The sequence below is a fragment of the Strix uralensis genome, chromosome 6, assembly GCF_047716275.1.
Source record: "Strix uralensis isolate ZFMK-TIS-50842 chromosome 6, bStrUra1, whole genome shotgun sequence".
Lineage (NCBI taxonomy): Eukaryota > Metazoa > Chordata > Aves > Strigiformes > Strigidae > Strix > Strix uralensis.
In genome coordinates, this window is record NC_133977.1 from 44393229 (window position 1) to 44415204 (window position 21976).

The 21976-nt window shown below is 43.1% G+C and overlaps 1 protein-coding gene across 3 annotated transcripts in view; it reads left to right on the forward strand.

Moving 5' to 3' along the window:
* GALNT13 (polypeptide N-acetylgalactosaminyltransferase 13) overlaps nt 1-21976 on the forward strand; it is a 152101-nt gene that overhangs the window by 51259 nt on the left and 78866 nt on the right. For all 3 annotated transcript variants that reach the window (XM_074873882.1, XM_074873883.1, XM_074873884.1), the window contains exon 4: nt 6964-7132. In XM_074873882.1, coding sequence (XP_074729983.1) covers nt 6964-7132 — 169 coding nt within the window. The remainder of the gene's footprint in view (nt 1-6963; nt 7133-21976) is intronic.

Sequence of the window (21976 nt, forward strand, 5' to 3'; positions counted from 1 at the left end):
ATTGTGTCCTGTGGTGTGGGGAAAGCTTAGGTGACCTGAGATCCACTTCCATCCCTATCCTTCTCTCATTTTCCATCTTTCACCTTACATTTAAACAAAATGACAGGTAGACTGCAATTTCAAGTTCATTAATCAGTGTGATTTACAGAGGAGGAGAGGGATCTAGGTCTCTGTTTTGTTAAGGTATTTCACAGTGTGAATTCTTAATATTAGAAGATTGAGCTAATACAGTCTTGGTGGAAAGAAGAAATGAGCTGTGTCTTTGTCGTGTGCACCTGGCAGCAGTAATGGGATTAACCTGATAGCAGCTGTATGCAGCCATCCTCTTTATTTTGTTTATCATTTAAAATGTGTATAGGTTTATATGTGTATATATGTAATCACATATGTGTGCTGAAGTATTTTTCTCCCACCTTTTTCCTGGAGCGGTATGTGCGTCTCAGGCTCGTCCTCACATGTCAGGATGGACAGTTGTCTTTCAGGTCTGCAGTACGTGTCGCCCAAAACTCATCCCTACTGAAAGCAGAAGGGCTTTCTGATGGTAGTATCCAAATTATTTGACGAGTTTATTTTTAAAAAATTACAAAATTACTGAAATAATTTCCTTCTTCAAGGCACACGTGACAGGATCTCTGATGGCACCGGCCATCTCAGACTTTTCCAGGGGTACACCAGGGAAATGCCGTGTTGTCTCGTCTCAGCGGCTCCTCTGGGTGCTGGTGCTGCTCACTCCTCAGCTCAGGTATCGCCGGGTAAGGACAGAGCTGTGAAAAACATAACCTTTGCAGTTTTGCAATAGTTCAGCTTTTTCAGCCTCTCCTGGAAGTGGAGTATTCCCTTAAGTATTTCAGATATCTAATTTTTTTGACTTAGCATCATCTCATGTAACTAGTATACAGGAAAGATAGTTAATGAGCTTTGATGGTTCCTGAGGGGACACATTATTTTAAATTCACTAAAACATGTTTAGGGATGTCACAGTTACCTTATGAAACATTCATGGTTATAGAGCTGGCAAAAAAGCTGGTAAGATGGACTGAGACTCATTTCACTCTGAAGGGGAATATGGTCAAGGTAAGTTAGAAATCTTGAGTATGAATCAACATTGGGTATTCTAATTAAGTTATTATAAAAGGGAATTAATCTGGTGTACAAAAATAATTTTCCTGGTTCCTTCAGCTTATCAATCCTGTCTCTGGGGCTAGTTCTGAACCGTGCGTTGGATGTTTGTGTTGATGCTGTGGTGAGGCTGCCTGCCAGCCCCCCGAATCCTTGTGCCATCCCTGCTCTGTCTCTCTGGTACCTCTCATCTCTATCACCCCTGCCACGGACACACAGAGGGTCCCCTCTTCCTCCTGGGAACGGGCAGATTTCCCGATTGGAAGATTTCTAAACTGGAGAGAATCCTGTTTACATCACACAGACTGTTAGTGCACGAGCGTACAGGTGGCTCTCCTGAGTGCCCTTTGCCAGCAGGATGACAGGGCTCTCAGCTTGCAGGTCCCCCCATGCTGCCGGAGGGATCCTGTATACACTGAGATCCGCTGGGGGATGAAAGCCCTGAGTAGCGCTTTTTGGGTAAGATTTCATGCGAAGCAAGTCAAATGCAAACGAGTTCAGGGTTTGGTTTTTTTTTTCTTGTACATATGGTCAAAACCACAGCCTGTCCCAGCACTTGGAAACAACGTGAAGTACAGCCTGAGACAAAATTGCCAGCACCAATGTCTCTGAAGCTCAGAAAGTATCGTACAGTAAATAAAAACTTGATCGAATTACCAAGGAGTGCTGTGAGAGGCCAACACGAGCCCGTGGAGACCCATCAGCAAGGCCAGATCACAGACTGAGGCAGAGTAGCACAGGAGAGCGAAGTGTGACATGGAAGCATGGTACAAGTGTACCAGCAAGAGGAGAGCCTGCTGAGGAGTGGGGTGGGGTCTTCAACACAAAGGAAAAGCAAATAACAGATCAGTCAAAGGTTTTTGTTTCCTGTTTGTTTTTAGTATTCACTAAAACTTTCATCTTGCCAGCAGCAGAAGCACTCCCAAAGTATCTGTGGGCCAGACATGCTCATAAGCTTATTGATAGTCAGGTAACTTTCATATTGAAAAATTAAATATATCTCTCAGCTCCTTCCACTCTGGCTTCAAGGATCATGGCTATCCCCGAGTGCCCCCTCGGGTCCCCATTACAGCTGCAGGTTATTTAAAATAGGAGCCTGGAGGTGAGGTCAAGCTCTTTGAGCCGTGACAGTGCTGTCGTTTCCCTGTGGGTTTGGGCTGGGAAGGGCTGCGCTGGATGGGGACGTGCAGCTTTCTGTGGGGTGAATCGACTCTCTCCGTCGGGGGTGAAAATCTGGAGGCAGTAGGGGCTGGAAAAATATTAGACTTCACATAGTTGGAGGTCTTGCTTAATTTTTTACAACATCTGGGCAGCCCCTGCTCGTGAAAACCCATCTTTCCATCACCACTGCAGAGGGCTGGAGGGACTCACTGCCGAGTCATTTGAAGTCGGTGGTTGTCGCCGTGCTATCAAAAAGAAGTATAAAAGCTGTGTAGAAAAAGTGGTTTTGACAGTAAATTCTAAGTGATATTTTTGAAGATGTAAGGAAATTGCTTGCTGTGCTCATTTTAGCTTATAAACACCAGTACAGGTGGAGTAATCCATAATCAGTAGCGTGCATTCACTGATTGTCACCGCTTTTACCATTCATACATTCTGAATACTTAAGAAACAGATTTTATTTTTTCTTTTATCCTCTAGATGAAGGGATTCTGTGTTATGTTCATGTTCTCTGATTGAAGAGCGTGTGCATGTAAATGTGTTTTACATAAAGATTTTGGTATGGAAACTTGAACACAAATTTGGTATTTCATAAAATATTTTGAACAGTTTGATTTGAAGGACGCTGTACTGATGAAGAATGCTGTACTTCCTAGAAAGAGGGTAAAGCAGAACATAAAAATGCGGTGAAATGATAATATCAATATTTGGAAAAATAGTAAAATTGTTTTGTTTGCTTTGGATAAATAACAGATTGTTCAGTAGAAATATTTATAGCAGCTTTGTGCATTTAGAAAGGCAAGTTTGGCATACCTGGTGTTAGAAAACTTTTGACGCGATCTTTAGATTCTCAAATCTATTCAGTGCTAGCAAAACTTCAATTTTCTATGAAAAGTTTGGTCAAATTGAGTGTTTGCAAAAGATCTTAATTTGCTAAATATTCCCGCCTTCTCTGGTATTGTGATGCTTACTTTGTTCTTATATTTTATGTATTGTTTGGAAAATGGAAAGTGTTGTTTTTGCGAACTTGAATATGGTTGGATTGTTATGTGCTCCACGCCTGCTGGGTTTGAGACAGTTGAGGGCTGTTTCTTACAGAGGCTCTGGGCTCAAAACTTCATTATTCAAATACAGGAGAGAAAGTGCAAGAAGATGATGGTCCCAGGTATGGATTCAAGTTACACCTCTGAAAATGTTAGTGTATATGTGGTTGTTAATTCATAAACTGTCTGTGTCTTCTCTAAAGATTTAATAAGTTGAGGTTGCCGCATTTTAACCACAGCGGAATTAAATATGTTACTCCATCACAGATATGTGTAAGCTATGATTGAAATGTAATCTGATAATGCTTTGCTTTGAATAAAACTGTGAGAGTGGAAAGGCTGTTCAGGAAATCTGATTAGTTTTATAATAAACTTCAGGACAGGAAAATCTCTTTGAAGTTCTATCTTGATGGACCTTAGTAAACAATAGAAGAACACAGCATCTTGTAACGAAAATTAGTTTTGCAGATGAAGGAATAGATAACTCATGCTTTCAAGCAGAATAAACAAGTTTTCAGGCTGAATTTAATCCAAGTCCTTGTGACGGTACACTGCAAACGAGCTGGGATTTCTAATGAATTTACAGTGAGTTTATGTGAGAGCATAACATCCTCTACAGCTGTCTGCCTGGTATTTGAGCTTAGAATATGAAACCCTTCACTGTTGGTGTTCCCCACATTTTAGGGACATACACAAAATTACTGTTGTAATAATGACTGTGCTAACAATGGGTTATTTTTTTTCTCCTCTAAATAATTTGTTTTAATGAAAAGTTTCTGAGTCAGTAAGTTATTTTTAGCCAACCCTGAAATAATATTTCAGCAGAAAAGAAAAACCGTTTTGGTATGCTGCCTTACTGTTTCAAGGGATGTTTCATTTGGGTGCCTCATGGTGCTCCTCCAGCTTTTGTGCTGCGTGGCAGGTTCTGGCAGGAGAAGCCTGACGATGTCCCCTCCCCTCTCCTGGTGTGAGTCCTGTCGCTTCTCCCGGCGTCCCGGCCCCTCTCCCTGCCCAGGCAGGCAGATGATGCCCATACTGATTGTGGAGAGGTGGGCCTGGTCTTCTGGGTAGGGTCTGTAAAGTCCTTGGAGCTAGTGCAGGCCCTTAAATACAACTTTGGAGGCAGAAGAACAAAGAATTTCTCTTCCAAAAGATGATCAGACTGAAGGATGCTGCAAGGACAAACTTCCCTCACCCTCTCAGTACTCCTTTTCCTCCTCATTCATCCATTTTTTGAGGAATTCCTTCCTTTACATCTATGTTGTGTTTCCTGGGGAGAAAGACATTGGCCAAGCTCCCTGCTGTGCTTCTTACCTGTTTTTCCATGGTTTCAGCAGCCAGGCTGACTCTTTTCACCTGTTTCCTGCTGCTGTTTAGATAAATTTGTGCCCTCTGCCTCTTCCAGCAAAAAGGAGGCAGAATTTATTTCCATAAACAACATCTGCAGCTTGAGGAACTAGCTCTTCAAATTGTAGTCTCGGAGGAGTCTCATCATTTCTCCAGAAAGTGATGATATAACGGAGTTTAATTACCAGCTATTACTTCCAAATATTTCATGCATTACATAAATATACCTTATAAAATGGTCTGAGAGGAATTTAATAGCATGTATAATTGTGCGTGTACATGTGCAGCGCAGGTTGTCAGGCAATTTTGTGGGCGAGGCGTAGCTGCGGGGAGGTGCAGCATTGCGCTGAGAGGCAGCTAAAAGCTGCCTGGTTCTTTCTGGTGATAATTCTAAACGGCTTGGACTGCGAGATGTATTCTCTTAAGATAAAATTTCTGCCTCTTGGGGAACACACATAGCAGCATAGTCATTAATTCCTTTCCCAAAGCCAGGTGAGAGGAGTCAGCAGCTCTGCTCAGACGTAAGAAAAGGTACCTAAGAGCACCTCAAGCCTGGCTTTAGGGCTGGTGCTGGCGTCCCAGCTCCCGGGGGGATGCTGCCGACCCCCCCAGAGGTGAACCACTGAGCCTGGCAGCCTGAGGAGATCACGTCAGACGCCGAGAGCTTCAGAGTCACTGCGTTTAAGGTTGAAGCGTCTATCTGATAGCGGTTTCATCTTCGTGTGTAATCACAGCGCAAGCTAGTCAGGTCTTCCTGTTGGCAGCCCATAAAGGTGCTACTTCTGATCAAAGGGAAGGATAAAAAAATATATCAAATAATACTGTAAAGCATTCTTGCTCAACTGAAGCATAAACTAGAACTGCAGAAGCAAAATTTCTGTGCCCAGAGCCTGTAATATTTATTTTTAAAAGGCCTTTTTATGTAAATTTCTGCTAGGTTGTTCTACCAACCCCTGATGTCTGATTTGCTTGGAAAAATCATAGATCTTTCCTTACAAAGTCACTTAGTCTACTTCTGTGCATTTTGTAGAAAAAGATTTATTCTTCTAGCACTTTTTTGGTTGCAAAAATAAATGCTTGACTTACTCTTCAGCTAGTAGAGAAGCCTTCATAAGTGACAGACTTTCAGGATATTAAGCATCACATTTTTCAAAGTCATTTTGATACTAAAGGTGAAAAGGGAATGTGATGGCAGAAAAATAAAACCAAGATCCCTTCGTTAAGATAAAATGGTAATGTTGGAATACGGCACAGAAGTTCGCAGCTTGAAGGTCACCGTGAGCATCAGTTACTGCCCAGGCCGGGCCGTCCCAGCTGCCTCACACACTTCTGCTTGTTCGTGGGAGGAGCAACTAACAGTCATCACTGAAGACAGATTAATCAGTATTAATTAATCAGCCTCAGCCAAGAGGCTGCTTTAAAGTGTGAATGTAAAATTAGTTAAAAATTCGTGTGTTGCTTGTTCGGTTGGTTGATTGAGGTAATAAGTACTTGGGAGGGAAACTGGTCTCAGCTGCATGTTGAGGTCGGAGAAGGAAACTGTTGGTTCTATCACCCTTTGTCTAAAGCTTTTTCTTCAGGATAATGATCATGATTATTGGTATAAGTGGGATGTTTCCTTTCTTTTCATATACCGTTTCCTAAAAAGGCAGTCTGTATCTTGTTTATTTTTGTGTGCTTGTATGATACTATACTTTTCCTTAAAATTAAAAACTGACTGTACAGAGATTTCTCAAAACTAAGCTCTAATAATATGTAAAAGACACTCAGTGTCAGGGGTAGGATGCATTTTGCAGGATGGATTTTTTTTTTTGTCACTGAAGATTGATTTATTTACTTAGAGGGATGGGATTATGCTATCACACACCTGGTAGTGAAAACTAAATTTAAAAAAAAAAAGTTGGTTAGGATTACTTTAATATACATGTTCTTCAAATATTTTCAACAGCTATAAAAGTCTTTTCCAAACCTTTTCTGTCTGCAGAATCTCATGGAGAATCTGGTGCTGTGTGCTGTAATCCTGGTATAAATCTCAAGAATAGTCATTTACTGTCATTGTGATTACAACCAAGAGCTGCAGGTGACCAAATCTGGGGTGTTTAATCATCATGGAAAGGAACTAGATATAAATTCAGATCCGGATGGAGATAAAACCTCACAGTGGAGCATAGAGTGGTGTGGTGTTATTTTATTTTTTTAATGTTCCTTGTTGAACACCAAAAATTGCCCATTGGTGAAGAGGAAAACTGCTGCCCAGCTACTAAATGTTGCCTTTTGCTTTCCTGTGTTCCAGCTGTTATTTCCCGAAACCAAGAAGGCCCCGGAGAGATGGGAAAGGCTGTGCTCATTCCAAAGGATGACCAGGAAAAGATGAAAGAGCTGTTTAAAATCAACCAGTTTAACCTGATGGCCAGTGACTTGATTGCCCTGAACCGAAGTTTGCCCGACGTGCGATTAGACGGGTGAGTCCCCGCGGCACCGGCTGCGCCCGCCTCCAGCCCTGGCTAATTAGCAGGTGTTATTAGCAGTGGCTGCCTAAGGAGGCTGTTTGAAAGTGCCAGGGTTTACTGGTTCTAGATTTGGCTTGTAATACAGACTTTCCTAGGCAAGGAGTTACCTCATCAGACATTGTTACCATGTGCAATTTATTTTGTGAAGAGCTGAAAAACTGTCAGTTTAGAGCCATCGGTTTGCATTGTGGCGCATAGCAGAATGCCCTCTGCTGTGTCTTATCACCTGGAATCATTTAATTTTTTTTTTCTTCGGGGAAAACTTTATTTCTAAGGTTTAAAAATGATAAAAACATCAATGCCTGCTTCATAAATTTTCATAACTATGCTGTCAACATTTAAAATTGACATTTTAATGCTGATGAAGAGAAGATGCAACCAATACCAAAAACTACCTGCAAGATGTAGTTTTCTTTTAGTTTTATTTATAGATGCTTCTGGAATAATCAGAATTTTATAGCACATCTGTCAAAATGTTTTGCAATAATATCAAAACTGAGGAGAGTTTCAAGGTTGGGGGGTTTTGAAGGGGTTTTTGTTTGGTTTTGGGGTTTTTTTTTAAGTCTACTAATTTATAATCTTTGGTTTTGAGTGAAGCCTGAAGTCTGTGTGGTGACATTGAGACTGTGGAACAGCCTGGGGGAGTGGTTCACCAAGTCCATTCAATTATTTTTAATGGAATTGAAAGATTAATTTTTCCAGTCACAACAGTGGCCTTGTGTTTACACATGTATTTGATGTGAAAGTACAAATGTGCGTGTTTATCTCCATTTAAATAGGGATTCCGATTGCTCTCTAAAGATCCTGTAACAAGTTATGGTACTTAAAAAAAAAAAAAAAAAAAAGTCTAGATCTGCTGTACGTATTGTTTTCAGCAGTCAGAGAATTTCCTCCTGTCTCCCAGTAGCAGTGTTAACTGCTGATGGAGTTTCAAGTTAAATAAAAAGCCCCTTTTATTTAACTTGAAACTTTTGCATAAAGGAATGTTTTCCTAAGAATCTCTAACTGAAATGGCATGTATGGAAGATTATCCAAGCTTCCATACTTTTGGAAGTAGATTTTAAGAGGTGAGAATTTTTATTTTCCACTTAATTCTTAGAGAAACCTCACATTGATTGAATTTTATCTTTTTCCAATGCAGTTTTTTTCCCTGTTCTTCTTCAGCCTCATAAATGGTCTGATTTATAGGTACTACAGCTTATAACAAATGAAAATTCAGAGAAATATAAGCATAGCTAAATATGTACAAGTGGTCAGGTCTTCTAAAAATCTCTCATTACTTTTGCTTTTTCAACTGAATTGTCACTTAGCTGAAATCTTGCTTATTATGCTTTGTTTGAAATTAAATTCTTTAGGTTCCCATGAAATTTAAAATAAAATAAATACTGTGCTCCCTGGATTTTATTTGTAAATGCCTACAAATAATAGAAGCATTCTTTAACAATAGAGCTTATTCACAAGGAGCAGAGGTGATGCTTCTCCAGGACGTGATCGTTTGTAGCTCGGTGATGCCAAGTTCCCATGAAACAGCCCCTTTCCCTGGGAGCAACCCTTGAAAAGAAAGTGCATATTGAAGAAATCCATAAAATGCTCAACTTAATGAATGATTCTGCTCAGTCTGAGGGAGATGAGCTATTTAATATTGAGAGAAATCTGTCTAAATGCATTTTCTTGATGACAGAAGTTTCATATTCTTGAAAGGACAGAAAGTATTATGGGATTTAGAAAAAAAATAATTTTCTTTTCTCATTTTCCTCTTCAGACAGATGCTTTCTGTACATATTCTGTCTTTAGGGAGTATTAAATTGTTCTGAAAGCCAATTTATAATGCTTTGCTATTAAGGAAGAATATGATTTTATGGTTAATATATTTAGTGTATGACAGAAAGATGTCTTTTTATTGATGTGGGGGACACAGGCATCCAATTTGCACTGGGTGTCTAACTCGCTCTGCCTTTCACATTATAAATGCAAGCTTTTCTTTCAGAGGCCAGGAAGTTTCTGCGGCAAAACTAGATGAATGGAATAAATGAAAATAAAAAGTGTTCTTGCTGGATGTGGATCTAGTGGGAAATTTGTACTAATGTGTGTAGCTGTGGATACTGCTGGGTTACGAGGAATCGTGAGCTGATGAGAAGATCAGTGTTATCATGGTGTAAATGTGCTAAATCAGTGTATTGGCTGTGAAGCAGCTGTGCTAAACACAGCAGAAAACTCGAGGCCAGAGCAGCGAAACTTTGCTGGAAGGTGGTTGGGGTGAGGTTGAGGAATTGCGGGCATTAGCGGCAGCGGGGCAGGGCGGGACAGGCTGTGTCTTCTGTAATGGCGCTGGGGGCTTAAAGGAGTGAAGGGCATTTATATGGGGCTAATTAACTCTTGGCATGACTTGACCTTGTTATTTTATCTATGGCATGTTGACGTTTCACTGCGTGTAGGCGGCGTTTTGGCGTTTCTCTGGGTGTACGCCGTGCCGTGGCTGCTGGCGTGGGCGATGAAGGATCCACGCGCTGTCGGGGGGTCTCTGGGGCCGGGAGGGAGTCACAGCTCCTGGCAGCGGTGCTGAGCACGGCTCCTCTCCTCTGTCTCACACGAGATGTCCCTGGCAGATCTGGTGACTTTCAGTCTTGGGCTGGTTTAAGATTGAGATGTTGGAAAAGCGGCTGAATCCCTTTTTCTCAGTGACGTCCTCTTCCTGCTCCCAGTGGTGTCAAGTGTAGGCTTAAAGCAGAAAATGATGTGTTTGACTTCCCACACCCTGACTTCACTGAAAAGAAAACCTCAGCTTACACATTAGTCCTCTGTCTAGCAGGTTTTATGATGTCAAAGTGTGGTTTAACCCTAAATGCAAAGTGAGTTTCCCACTGCCTTTATATCTCTACAAGATTTACTTAAATTTCTGCACAATAATATTATGTCCACGTTGCAAATGAATGTCTGTAAATAGACATAAGAATTCTGATGAGAAGCAAGAAGCCCAAGAAAAAAGAAGAGTCTTGTTTGTAATTTCTCATTCTAGAAATACATTTTTCAGTTATGCTACAGTACATTTATTGGTAAAGTCATTGGGAAGAGAGCAGTGAAAGGGAAGTGGTATGCTGTCAGAATAGCTTTTTCATTGTTGTGGGGTGTATGTATATATTTATATAAAATTAATCCATTTCCATCCTGCTTCCGTTCTGACCTTCCTCATTCCTTTTCCTTATTCGTTCCTCTTTATTCATGCCAGCAATTTATCCCGTCCTCCTGATGCGGGTGTACAGGTTTCTCTTGCTTTGCCCCGGCTGCTGCTGTCGACATAGCACTCTGCGTGTACTTCTGGGGGTCGATCTGCCATGCACAAACTCGGAGTGGGGTTCAAAGATGCTCCTCTGTCCTGTTGCTCTCCTCCACAGCTTGGCACTCCTGGCCCGCCGTGGCAGGTCGAGCCAGGGCTCTGGTTCTTTGGGGTCACTGCTGCTGTTTGGCCTCCAAATGATCAAAGCAGTGTTGTGGCAAATGGGGGGGGGGTGTGTAAGTGTCATAAGAGTCTAAATAAGAAACACGTATTGAAGAGGAAAAAGAAATCTGAGGGAATCTTAATTTTTTTCACATTAGCAGATAAAAGAGCTCCTGAAAAGCTTTTGTGACTCTGTTTCTGATTAAATGTTTGGTGATTGTGAGCTAATCCTGGATTTTCGCAGCAACCACAATACCTGTAAGATGAGGGAGATTTTTTTTCCTAAGAAAAAAATGTTAGATTTCTAAAAAAAAGTTTCATTTTATCAGTTGCAGGAAGACCAAGGAGGTCTGCGTTGGTTGCTGGCCTTACAGTTTTGTGAAATAAGGCGTCTATCTCTTGTCTCATCCTCCTCCCAAACAGGGATGTTTGTGAATAGACCTGCTGGGATGTCCTGACCTCCCCGAGGTCCACGAGAGTTTGCTCTGACTCTGTAGGAATGAGTTCTCTCAGCAGGAGACCACAAAATCCACCTCCCGTGTGCTGTAAGGGAATAGCGTGGCTGAGTCCCCTTGTGTCTGCTCCTGTCTCGATACTGTAACTCCAGCTAATGAGTGTGATTCTCACGCTAACAGTTTAACCTCCCTCCTGTGACATCTACTCTTGTCTCCCAGAGAATGTCCCTTGACTGCCTGAGTTCTGCTGGTAATGGACAACTTGAAGATTTTAATCAGTGTCAGGTCTAATTTGAAGTAGCTATTGATTAAACCTTAAACCCAATTTAGTTCCACATAGAAATGGTTAATTTTATTTCTAAGTATTTTCTCCGGCAAGGGAAGAAATCCATCTTCAATCTTTTCTGGATGAGTAAGGTTGCAAGTGCTATTCTACAAATTGCTAAACCATTATAATTGGATTTTATCACTGAAATTTAGGTTCAAGTCAGCTGTTGCGTGTGTGTTTATGAGCGTACATTTCTGATCAGGAACAAACTCACATTACAATCATCTAAACAGTAATCACAGCTTAAGCTCAGTGCTGTGGTTTTGTGTTGGCTTCTTCAAAGCAAAAACCTTGACAGGTAGTCCCAGCGTGGGGGAAAAAAGGCTCTGGAAGAAGGAGTGTAGAAGTGGCAGTCATTGCCTATGAAAATTTCCTTTCTGAAACATCTGTGAAGATCATTTAGTGCCTCGAACTCTGTGCTACAGGGCAGGAAGCTTTGATTAGATTTTTTTTTTTGTGAGACCGCTATTTGTTCTTCATGCAATTTAGCCCTGATAAGGGAGGGTAAATAGTTTTATTCTGTGATGTTCACATCTAATCCATTTGCCTTGCACCAGAAAGTGGTGTATTAGGTTTTTTCCCACCGCTAAGCTGTGGTGGATAAAGTACATAAGAGTTTCTTTGTTGCCAGGTTTATCTGCTTACAGCTTCATATAATTAAAAGCTAATTTATTTTTTAAGATTTTACTGTGTATATACAGTTACATGTAGAGAATCTATAAACCACTCATGAACAAGTAAGCTCAGGGAGAAATCAGTAATTAGTTTTGGCTAGAAATTACTTTGAAATGACAGTTTAGAAATTATTTCAGCTTGTTTGGGGGGGGGCGGGGGGGGAATCACCCAGGCTGACTGCCAGCAGGGAGAGAAGGTACATACAGGTAATCTGTAGAAGATCAAAGCCAATTCCCAATGTATAAATTAGCTAAAGACTGTTAAGATTAAAAAAAGAAAAGTAATTCTCCAGCAATGAGAAAAATACATTCATGAGTCAACAGATGGCTTCTAGCCTGGTTTTGCAAGTCTTTCATCTGTACTTTCATAGAACAAAAGGAACAATTAAAATTTGTTGGTATTGCCCCTCTGCTGCTGTTCCTCCCATTGAAGCTGGGCTGGGATTCCGTTCTGGCGCTGTTGTGGCTGCGCTGTGCCCATCCCCGATCCCCCGGAGGGCTGGAGCAGGGGCTGGAGCACACCGTGAGTCAGGGTAGCTTAGCTAAGCTCAGGGAAGGAGCAGAGATCTTCCAGGCCACGTTTCTAGATAAACCTAGACTGGCATTTGCAAAACACATCCTTGCTGTGGAGCATCGTGGGAGATTCCACTTAGAATGTCTGTTCGAACCATTTGGCAGCTGGTGTTTCTAAAGGCAACTGTAATGGACCATGATAACTTCCCAGGTTTTTTAGTCATCACTTTTATTGTGGCCGTACCCACTGGAAGCCTAATAATATGCATTTATAACTCAAGAAATGCTGATAGCCCTTACTTTACTAGCTCTCCATCTTACTAACTTCTTTCTAATTGTTGAACTCTCAATTTCCCCATACTGCCAAAGCAATAGTAACCACCATGAGATTCTTACACAAAGGGTTGCTCCTGTCGTGGATGAAAATATTAACACCGTAATGATTTAGCAGCAAATCAAGATTTATTCATAACTAGCAGCACTTAATCATTAACCAATTTAAAGATTTACAAAATAATTCAGTAAAATGTTATAGTTAAAAGAACGACTTAACTACAGATTCGATGACAAGATTCACACTAACTTACTATATGGTTTTAAGATACTACATGGTACCTTAAATCAATACATATATACACGTGCATTCACAAACACAAGATGTACAAACACACAAAGTATTTGGATCAAGTAAAATATGTATGTCCTCACACTTGTGAAAATAAGTGTATACCCAAACACATGGGTAGGTAGAAAGTGAGTGGGAGCAAGAGAAGCTAGCTCAAAGTTAAAATTTCCCTTTTCTCGAGTTTGGAGTAAATACAACACATGGGCATTCCTCAGTGAGAGATAATTGAGTCTCAAGCAGGTTGACTTGGCCCTGGGCTCCCGTTGGGACAGCGGGTGGTACCTTGAGGAGTTGGTACCTGAGAGGGTCCCAGCCCTGGGGAGATGCTGGTCCCAGGCTGCTGCGGTTCAGGAGAGCCCAAAGGGTCTCAGGGCAGCTGTTCACAGGGTCCAAGATAATTGCCTTTTGTCAGGTATTTTTCACTCCAGTCCAGCTCGAACAATGAAATAATCTGGTGTCTTCCACCAGTTCGCACAGACTTGATGGGTGTGCAGTTCTATTGTTGTTCTCCCTGGACCCCATCCCAGGTACAGGTGTACTGGGCTGTCAGGAGGCGATGGGCTGGTATCACCAAGGGACAGGGAGGGCAGAGCCAGGCTCCTCAATTTAGAGAGGAGGATGTGCTGCAGGAAAGTGTCAAAAGCTGCATACGGCTGTTTCACACTTTTAAAGTATGTCAAGGTTATCCATGTTGCAAGGATAAGCACGTTCCTAGTTCTCCCGTAAAGACCCTAAATAATGTAACAATAGGTTAAACTGTCAGGTATTTAGTCCTCATGTGGTATGCGCTTTAGGAAAATATGTGGTATTTAAACAGAAAGGATGGATCTTCAGGTAGTTCAATCTTGTATCAGTCCTTCAGCAGCTGGTCCCAGGGCAGTTCCCCCGTGTACCCGCAGGCTGAGCCAGACCCTCGCTGCCAGCAGAGTCTACCCTGTGAAGTGCCTGCAACTCAATTTCCTGATCTGTTCAAGCATGAAATTGCTCCCTTGGTGTAGAGCCCTCCCCTTGCCTGGCAAGTCAGGGCTCAGAAACGGGTGGTGTCCACGATCGCTGCTGTTGGCCCAACCAGCTGTTGCGAGGAACAAAGTTCAGCCTTTACATGTGAGGGGTACGTGGGGATGAGTCTCTGGAGCCAACTGAGAAGTGAGAACAGCCTGCAAAATTATATTCAGCAGCAAGAAAAACTAATCATAGTTTCCTTACTAAAACAAGAGTCCTAAACGATTAAATCTTGTTATGCTTTTTATATTTTTTTTAAGAGGACGGACAGTGAGACCAGCAAATGCCATCTCAGCCATGCAGCCTGTTAGCTGATGCTTCTACAACCAGATCATCAGTATAAGTTCCTTCCTGCAGGCAGCTGAGCACTAAGCAGTCAAAGCAATAAAGATCCTTGATTCAGCCCTTAGCAGCAGGTATGGGGATGGCTCTGGCAGCGCGGGGTGGCTCCTGATAACACCAAGCAGAAATGAGGAGCAGTTAGAAGCATCTGTCCGAGGCAGCTGTGGCCTGGCCACCACCCAGGTGAGCGTTGGTTCTGCTGTACCTGCTCACGGTGGACGTAACGGGGGGCAACTTCTGTTCTGGGGTGTCTGTCCCACTCTGCTGGCAGTGTGGTCTTGGTGGTTTTGAAACTGCTTGTAGCATGCAGAGAAAATTCACTTTGTGGTGAAGGAGTGATCTGACATAGTGGTGAGAATGCCAGGAAATAAGCCCGTAGGGGTAATGCACACTCCTGTTTTATGTCCTCCCTGATGGAAGCTGTCCTCCAACTTGGTTGTGTGCATCCAGTCAGAGAAACCAGCTACTCTCTATCTTATTGCACAAACTCCGTTAAAAATTTATGCATTATTGTTGCAAGTAAGAACGCAATAAAAAAAAGTCGTTTCCCAGTAATTTATATGGTAGTGTGTGTGGGCTGGAAAAAGCATGTTGAATTTTGAAAATCCACACTTGCAGAAGCAGGACTGACTGCCTGCTCTCTGCTTGCTTTCTTAGGGCAGCAGGAATCCTGGTGGATTTACAAAAGGAGCTGGTAGCCCTTTCGCTCAGCCAGGAGGTGGGTGTGTGGGAGGGCGGTGCAGGAGCGGGGATTTGCCCGGAGGGTCACTGAGCCTTTGGCTGACTTGTTGCAGTCGGTTTCTTGCCAGGAACTCGGTTTGGGGAGAAAGCTCTGAATCCAGCACATCGCTTACCTGCTTTGCCCAGCGCAGCATGGAGATGTATCTTATACCTACAGGCAAACGCTGAACAAAGATCTGAGCAACTGCAGCGTGAAATTGTGCCGTTGCTCTTATCTCAGCTTCACCTAATACCGAATTTCACCCCTTAGCTGGGGGCTCCAGAGCTATGTGAAAGCAGAAGCATGTGAAAATGATTTCTTTGTTTCTTATATCCTTTATTGCAGAGATGAATAAGAGATTTTGGGGATTCAAAGTTAATACTTGTTAAAGTGTTTTTCAAAAAAGTTTTTCAAAATACTTTAACAAGTAGGGGAAGTTTGGGGTGAGCTTGCTGAGGTTCAAAGAAGGTTCAGCAATGATATAATAAAAATGGCGCTGGAAATAGAATGACATTAATGATCAAAATCCATCCAAGGAGGCCTGATCCGATCTGTAATTTCCATTACAGGTCTTTGATTTTTATTGGACAAAGTGGAGAAAGTACAAAGGGGCCAGAGCAGCTGTGCTGCCCCCTCCCTGGAAGGGTTCAAGGCCAGGTTGGACGGGGCTTTGGGCAACCTGGGCTAGTGGAAGGTGTCCCTGCCCGGGACAGGAGGGTGGGACTAGATGATCTTTAAGGTCCATTCCAACCCAAACCAGTCTGGGATTCTGTAGTCCTCTGAAAAAGAAATGTTCCTCTCTACGCTATGTTGTCTGCTTTTAATAATACTGTGCTGTATTACTGTTTTCTTCATCAAACATAAAAGGAACTTCGGTCATTTAGTAAATGACTGCTGAAGTAACTTCTAAAATATTAAAATGGAGTTTGGGGTTGAAACTCCCCAAGGAAGAGTTGATAGTCAAGGCTATACCTGAAGCTTTATGAGCAATGATAGCTGAAGGTGTGAGTGAAGGGTCTTTGCTCCTGCAAACTGCAAACCTATTTATACTCTGTAATGAAACACCAGAGAACAATTTTCATAAGGTATTTTCACATCCATCATCTGCTGGATATAAAAATTGGTTAGCTTTGGAGTATTTTGATACAATAAAATTTAGTAAGACAACGTTCTGGCACAGTTCTACTTTTCTCTAAGTGAAATAAATTCCTGTTCAATTATTTTCTATTTACCTTTCACTTGCATAAATTTCAGTTTAAGATATGAACTGGTGCAATTTAAGTAAACGTATTAAAGTAGAGTTTAAAGCTGTGCGCACTGACATGCGGCGGCAGGGTCTGTTGCAGGAGAATGTGGGATTGCTCTGGGCTGGGAGTGGTGGCTCGCCGTAGAGCTGTCGGACACGGACTTCTGCAGCTCCTCCAGAGCTGAGGGTTGCGTGTGGCTGTGGCAAAGGGGAGACACGACAGAGCAAGCTTAAATTAAAGCTGTTCTTGCAGGGAAGTCAAACATTCGGACAGTCTGTTCTTCTCTTCATCATACTGTAGCATATAGTTCATTTTTGTGCTTTCCCTGAATAACTTGCAGACTTTATTTAAATTAGATAGGAGGACGCTATTTCAGGCAATAGGATTCTCATAGGACAAGAGTTACCACTTACTCTAGAAATAAATTAGTGCTTACTGGGGGTAGTTAAATTCTACTCCAACGTGTGATTTTTAGAAAGAAAACGCAAAAAGAAACAGTGATGATCTGCACGTGGCACAGTTTTGAAGGGCAAGTTTGCGATACGGAGGTTTTTTCCCTAAGGGTGCTGGCCAAAGGCCTGGCCCTGGAGAGGTCTGTCAGGTGGTTCAGCGGCTCCGATGGCTAGAGTCATGCCAGGGCTGCGTTTGTCTTCCCGTGGGGTTCCAAACCACTTCAGCAAAGCGAGGCGGGGGTTTTGGTTGCTGTTCTTTGTGGAGGGAAGCCAGAAATGGTCTTCCGTTACTGCTGAACATGGAGTAAGCTGGTGGTTTGCCACAATATTTTTTTCAATTAAGCGCACCTTTCCTTATGCTTTAAATCCTGTTCAAGATTAGAGGACGATGGAAATACTTTGAGTATATCTGTGAATGCCAACACTGTCCCGCTGAAATAACACACTCTGCAAGTGTGCGCTTGAAAGCCAGGTACGGCAAAGCACAAATAACATTTGTTATGTGCTATTAGCATAGAATAAAGCATCATAAAGTGCCTTGGCGTGTAATCAGTACGCACTGAGAGGATTTGGCATCTTGTGAGGTATCTGAACGTGACGGTGGCATGTTTCAGATCTAGAGGGAGATAAAGAAACGTGACTGGCTGCCATCTTCTCTAAGCATCTCTGCAACAGTGAGCGATACCTGAGCGTCGAGACTGTGCGTGCTGACTTGCTCGCAGGGGGTACTGTCATGGGAGATGTTGAGAAATGCAGATTTCAGGCTTTCTACCTTTTGTAATAACGAGAGGTATGCCTGAATTCCAGCTCTTGCACCACAAAGCTGGGGGGTGACGTTGGAGAACGGCCGTGAGTAAACTCACGGGTGGATGCCCAGGCTGCCAGCTTTGGCAATCGGTGCTGATGGGAACCCCTTGGGCTGTTGCTGATTGTTTCTTGAGGGCACCCAGTGGCTCAGGAGCTATGAGCCTGCTGAAGAAACGCTTCCCGAGGCAGGAGGGCATGTGGCTGCATGGGGACAAAGCCCTGCAAAGTCCCAGGGACGGCTGTGCCTTGAGCCTTGAGCTGTGGTTCTTCATCTGGCAAAACCAGCCTTCGGGACACAGCGGAACCTTCTGAGAGGGAAAGGTACTTTTTAAAAATGGGTAATCTGGGGGTTTTAAATGCTTCATTGTCATGGGAACAATATCACAGAATCGTCTAGGTTGGAAAAGACCTTGAAGATCCTTCAGTCCAACCATGAACCTCACACTGACCGTTCTCAACTCCACCAGATCCCTCAGCGCTGGGTCAACCCGACTCTTCAACCCCTCCAGGGATGGGGACTCCCCCCCTGCCCTGGGCAGCCCATTCCAACACCCAACAACCCCTTCTGCAAAGAAATACTTCCTAAGAGCCAGTCTGACCCTGCCCTGGCACAGCTTGAGGCCATTCCCTCTTGTCCTGGCGCTGGTTCCTTGGGTCAAGAGACTAATCCCCCCTCTCTGCACCCTCCTGTCAGGGAGTTGTAGAGGGCCATGAGGTCTCCCCTCAGCCTCCTCTTCTCCAGACTAAAAATATGCTACAGAAAATGTACCTTTGCAAAGCAGCTGAGCCACACCAGCAATCAGTGGTGGGATTTAAACACCAAAATAACCTAGAAGTGGTCTATCATGATAAGCATCTTTTTTGGGGTGTACCGTGCCATCTGTTTTCATTGGGAAGGTGTGGGAGGGGGAGGAAGGATGAAGGGTGGTGACAGGCAATTACCTATGGCGCGGCAGGGTCTACCCTTGCCTGCTTGCTGCCTGTTGCAACTGCTGATCCTTCCAGGTCATGTCTCCGCTTGCTTTACAGAGAAACCTTTGGCGGCGCTAATCAATATATAAATGTAAACTTTTTAGAAGGCTTTAGACAGAGTTGTATAGCTGAGTGGGAGTGCTTTGTTGCTGGGACAGCTTTCAGAAGGGAATCCTTGAATTTAGAGACATCAAGGCATGGTTAAGGTTGTCCAACACCAACCTCTCTCTCCCTCACTCCAGTTGAGGCTGCCTTCAATTCCTGCCGCTGGCACAGGTGCTGCTGCACCCCCCTGCCCGCCAGACCCGCTGGTGGCTGAGAGCCCTTCCTTAAAAATAGCAGAGGGGAGTTGTCCTATAAGTGCTTGGGTTTTGCTGAGCTCCTTTGAGAACTGGTGAATGTTTTCCTAAGAATTGGCATGTGAGATATTATTCCCAATAAGAGCATATTTACATACATGGAGTTGTTTCAGTACATGGGATCAGCTGTTTAAAGGTGAACTCTCCACTGTAGTGATAGGATGAGGGGTAACAGTTTAAAACTGAAGATTTAGATTAGGTCTGAGGAAGACACTCTTCCCTGTGAGGGTGGTGAGGCCCTGGCACAGGTTGCCCAGAGAAGCTGTGGCTGCCCCCTCCCTGGAAGGGTTCAAGGCCAGGTTGGACGGGGCTTTGGGCAACCTGGGCTAGTGGAAGGTGTCCCTGCCCGGGGCAGGGCGTTGGACTGGATGGGCTTTGAGGTCACTTCCCACCCAAACCACTCTGGGATTCTATGATTTTTAAAAGATAAGTAAGCTATGCAAATCAGAATCTTCAGTTAAGCACCCTCACCATCCCCATTTTTAAAGATCTGGGGGAAAAGCTGCCTGCCAGCTGTCCTGCAGACTCTCTGGGAGATGACAGGATGGGAAGGAGGTGAGGTCCCATCAGGGCTGCCTGCAAATTCATTACCACAAAAAAAGGAATGAGAACAATATCTGCCAAACAGCACTGAGGTTCTCCTTTCTTTTATACGAACCGTTTAAGCTGTTTAATTCTTTGATTTTGTGTAAAAATTATTCTTGATCGTTCTTCAAAAATAGCATGTGTGGATGTGATGTTAAATTAAGACTGTAAAACAACTGTAAGGTGTGAAGTTCACTGGAAGGTATCCAGACTTTTAAAAAGATGAATTTATTGATTTAATTTGCTTTATATCTTCTGATGTTCTGGCAGTTTGCTTAACTGCAGTGTTGCCTTTTAACAGGCACTTTTGCAGAGGATCTTGCACAACGATAAATTCATCACTTCAGCTTACGCTGCTCTTTGATACGGGTTTTTACGTGCATTACTGTGAAGTGAGGAGTGAGTTTTTCTCACGTCTTGATACTGCTTTCAGTTTTTGAGCGATGACCTTGACCGCGTCCAAGCGACAAGGGTGGAGGCGGGGTGTAGGTAGGAGGGTGCCTTGGTCCAGCGGATGGTTTGTGGTTCGTTAGCGGCCGTTAGTCCTCAGGAGATGGGATACACCGAGCTCATTGCAAAGAGGGAGAAGTAGGTGCGTGTCCCGCTCCCAGCAGTGCTGCCTTGGGGCTGCCGGGAAACTTCTGCCGTGTCCAGTGGCTTTCCCGAGCCACCTCCTGGCCGAGCGGTCACCTCGCGGCTGGGAATTAGCGAGGCGGGAGGTAACGGTCGAGGCTGTCAGCTGGAAAGAAATACAGCAGCAGGTTGTGATGTGACACAGCAGGTTTTTGAACATGACTGATTTTAAAATGCAAGAATTCAGTGGGGAAAGAGGGACTAAGAAGCAAAACAGAAACAAGTGCAAAAAGAGAAATGACTTGTCAGAAAGGCAAAGAAGTGAGGAGCCTACTTATGTTTCTTTCAGATGCTATCGACTTACTGCACACATTAATGCTTTTGCACAGTCATAGATACTTGATAATGCTGGAAATCACAGTTCCAGTGGAATGTATACTATTGCATCAGTATATTCCAGAACACTGTTCATCGTAAATACCTTCCTGTGAGGAGGAGAGCTTGCTAACCCACAGAGCTAACTTAAGGTTTTGTATGTGCATTTATGTAGGTTTTTATGGATGGATAGATGAATAAAAGTATCTACATACGTGCTTATATGAATATAGATAAATCTGTATAAGTTAGATACTTGAGTGAGTACAAATACTGCCACTGTTGCACATGTAATACTAATCAGAATTAAGAGCAGAGGCAGAGATGCGGTGTGTGACAAGTCACAAGTTTGTTATTTAGCACCAGGGGATGGTGCATTCACCCCTTTCTCTTCCCATCTCCCATCCTTCACTTCCACCACCTCTGATCACTGCAGCACACACCGTTACTGGTTTCTCAGTCTGTCTTTGCCTGGAATTCAGGATCCTGACCCCCAGCTCCTCCATTTTGCTTGATCTCCAGGCTGTTTCGTGCTTCCCTTCGTTCCCCAGCACAAGTGCCGGTCCTGCAGGACTGGCTGCCAGTGCCCTCTTGGCACTGGAGTGTACAATAAATCTGGTCACGTAGAGAAATCGTACCAGTGGTCTGCGTTTAACCAGCCTTTTCTTTATGGGTGTTAATCTCTTGTATTTTCACTAAAGCAAAGCAATAAAAGGTAATGACTAATAATGGTGAAAATCCCTCAAGTCATATGAACTACAACTATTTAACACAGTTCTATATGTTCCCAAATGCATCATATAAAAAATACTACATAATAAATTGTATATAATAGTTACAGCCTCATTTTTTCCCTCCAAATACTTTACTTTCATGCATGATCTTTTGCCTTGAGTTGCTTCCCAGAGAGCTTCCACACAGTTCTGGAAGGGATAAAATCACAGTGCAACCCTCCACGCTCACATAATTTGCACAGAGCCAATGGGAAGGATGGTAAATAGGTAGAGTCTCACTCTGTTTCCTTGTTATTGATCTCGGGAAATGTGTTTTTCTCACATTTAAACAGCTGTATTTACTTCATGTGTATTCATAAAGTAACATCTGATGACTGCACGAGAAAAACCAATGTTTCTGGGAAAGTATTTCCAGTGCCAGTGTATGTTGAACAATCAGTATGCATTGTAAATAGTGCAGGGGTGGCGGAGAGGGAGTCCTTGTGCTTGATAGCGTGTGAGTAGCAGATGACTTATTTATCACTTCTTCAGTGCGTGGCGTATTTTTGAATTAGAAAAAATGCAGGGTGAGTCACTGTCATCATTTCAGTAAAGGG